The sequence below is a fragment of the Hyposmocoma kahamanoa genome, unplaced genomic scaffold (genome assembly GCF_003589595.1).
Source record: "Hyposmocoma kahamanoa isolate Upper Pololo Valley unplaced genomic scaffold, ASM358959v1 132, whole genome shotgun sequence".
In the NCBI taxonomy this organism is placed as follows: domain Eukaryota; kingdom Metazoa; phylum Arthropoda; class Insecta; order Lepidoptera; family Cosmopterigidae; genus Hyposmocoma; species Hyposmocoma kahamanoa.
Window position 1 is genome coordinate 525,000 of NW_020653467.1, and position 703 is coordinate 525,702.

The following is a 703-nucleotide window of genomic DNA, read 5'->3' on the forward strand; positions in this document are numbered from 1 at the left end:
GTAATCATTGAAATAACAAAGTATTAACGTTAAATCCCCTCTCCTGTGAAATTGATTTCGTGCAGATACGCGCTTTTTACCGACTACTACATACGCGGATTTGCACTATCCCCGACGAAATGTAAGTTTTTAAAATTGATCATTCTGAACTTTTTTTTACTGACGTATTTATTTAATCTATTTACGTCATTGTGCATCTTAACATATCAGTTGCGAAAACCATCACTGAAAATTTAACTAAAATACGATATATTTTTAAACTGCAATGCATAAATATAAATTCAACGAGATTACCAACCTCCTAAAAAAATGTTTTCCGTTTTCTTTGACTGAGACTCATCATCTGTCGTCGTCACACAATGAGTTGCTACTTTCTAAACGTTTTCCGCCTTCCGAACGCGTAATTGTCACTATTATTATATAGGATTATTCTTCCTACGTCTATTGTTCGTATGGGAAAATCTTAGGCGCCTTGCGGGTTGCCTGTCATTTATGATTACGCTAAAGATATTGTGATATTGTTACTTTTCTTTTATATCGAACGAACAAATCGCGCGTCTGGTGGTAAGCGACACGCCTGTCTATAACAGTTGCAGCACCGCTCAGAGCTTTAAGTCGCAAACTGAGACTTAAGTTGACAAGTCCCATGTGCCTGTAATTATACCAGTACCTTTACCTTTCAAAACCGGAACGCAGTAATATA

At 36.6% G+C, this 703-nt stretch overlaps 1 protein-coding gene across 1 annotated transcript in view; it reads left to right on the forward strand.

The window, feature by feature from the left end:
* The first annotated feature begins 265 nt into the window (after nucleotides 1-265).
* The window catches only part of LOC113240332 (myosin-I heavy chain), a 28,839-nt gene continuing 28,401 nt past the window's right edge, over nucleotides 266-703 (forward strand). Inside the window, exon 1 of the mRNA XM_026477605.1 lies at nucleotides 266-400. Within this exon, the coding sequence (XP_026333390.1) occupies nucleotides 266-400 (135 nt within the window). The remainder of the gene's footprint in view (nucleotides 401-703) is intronic.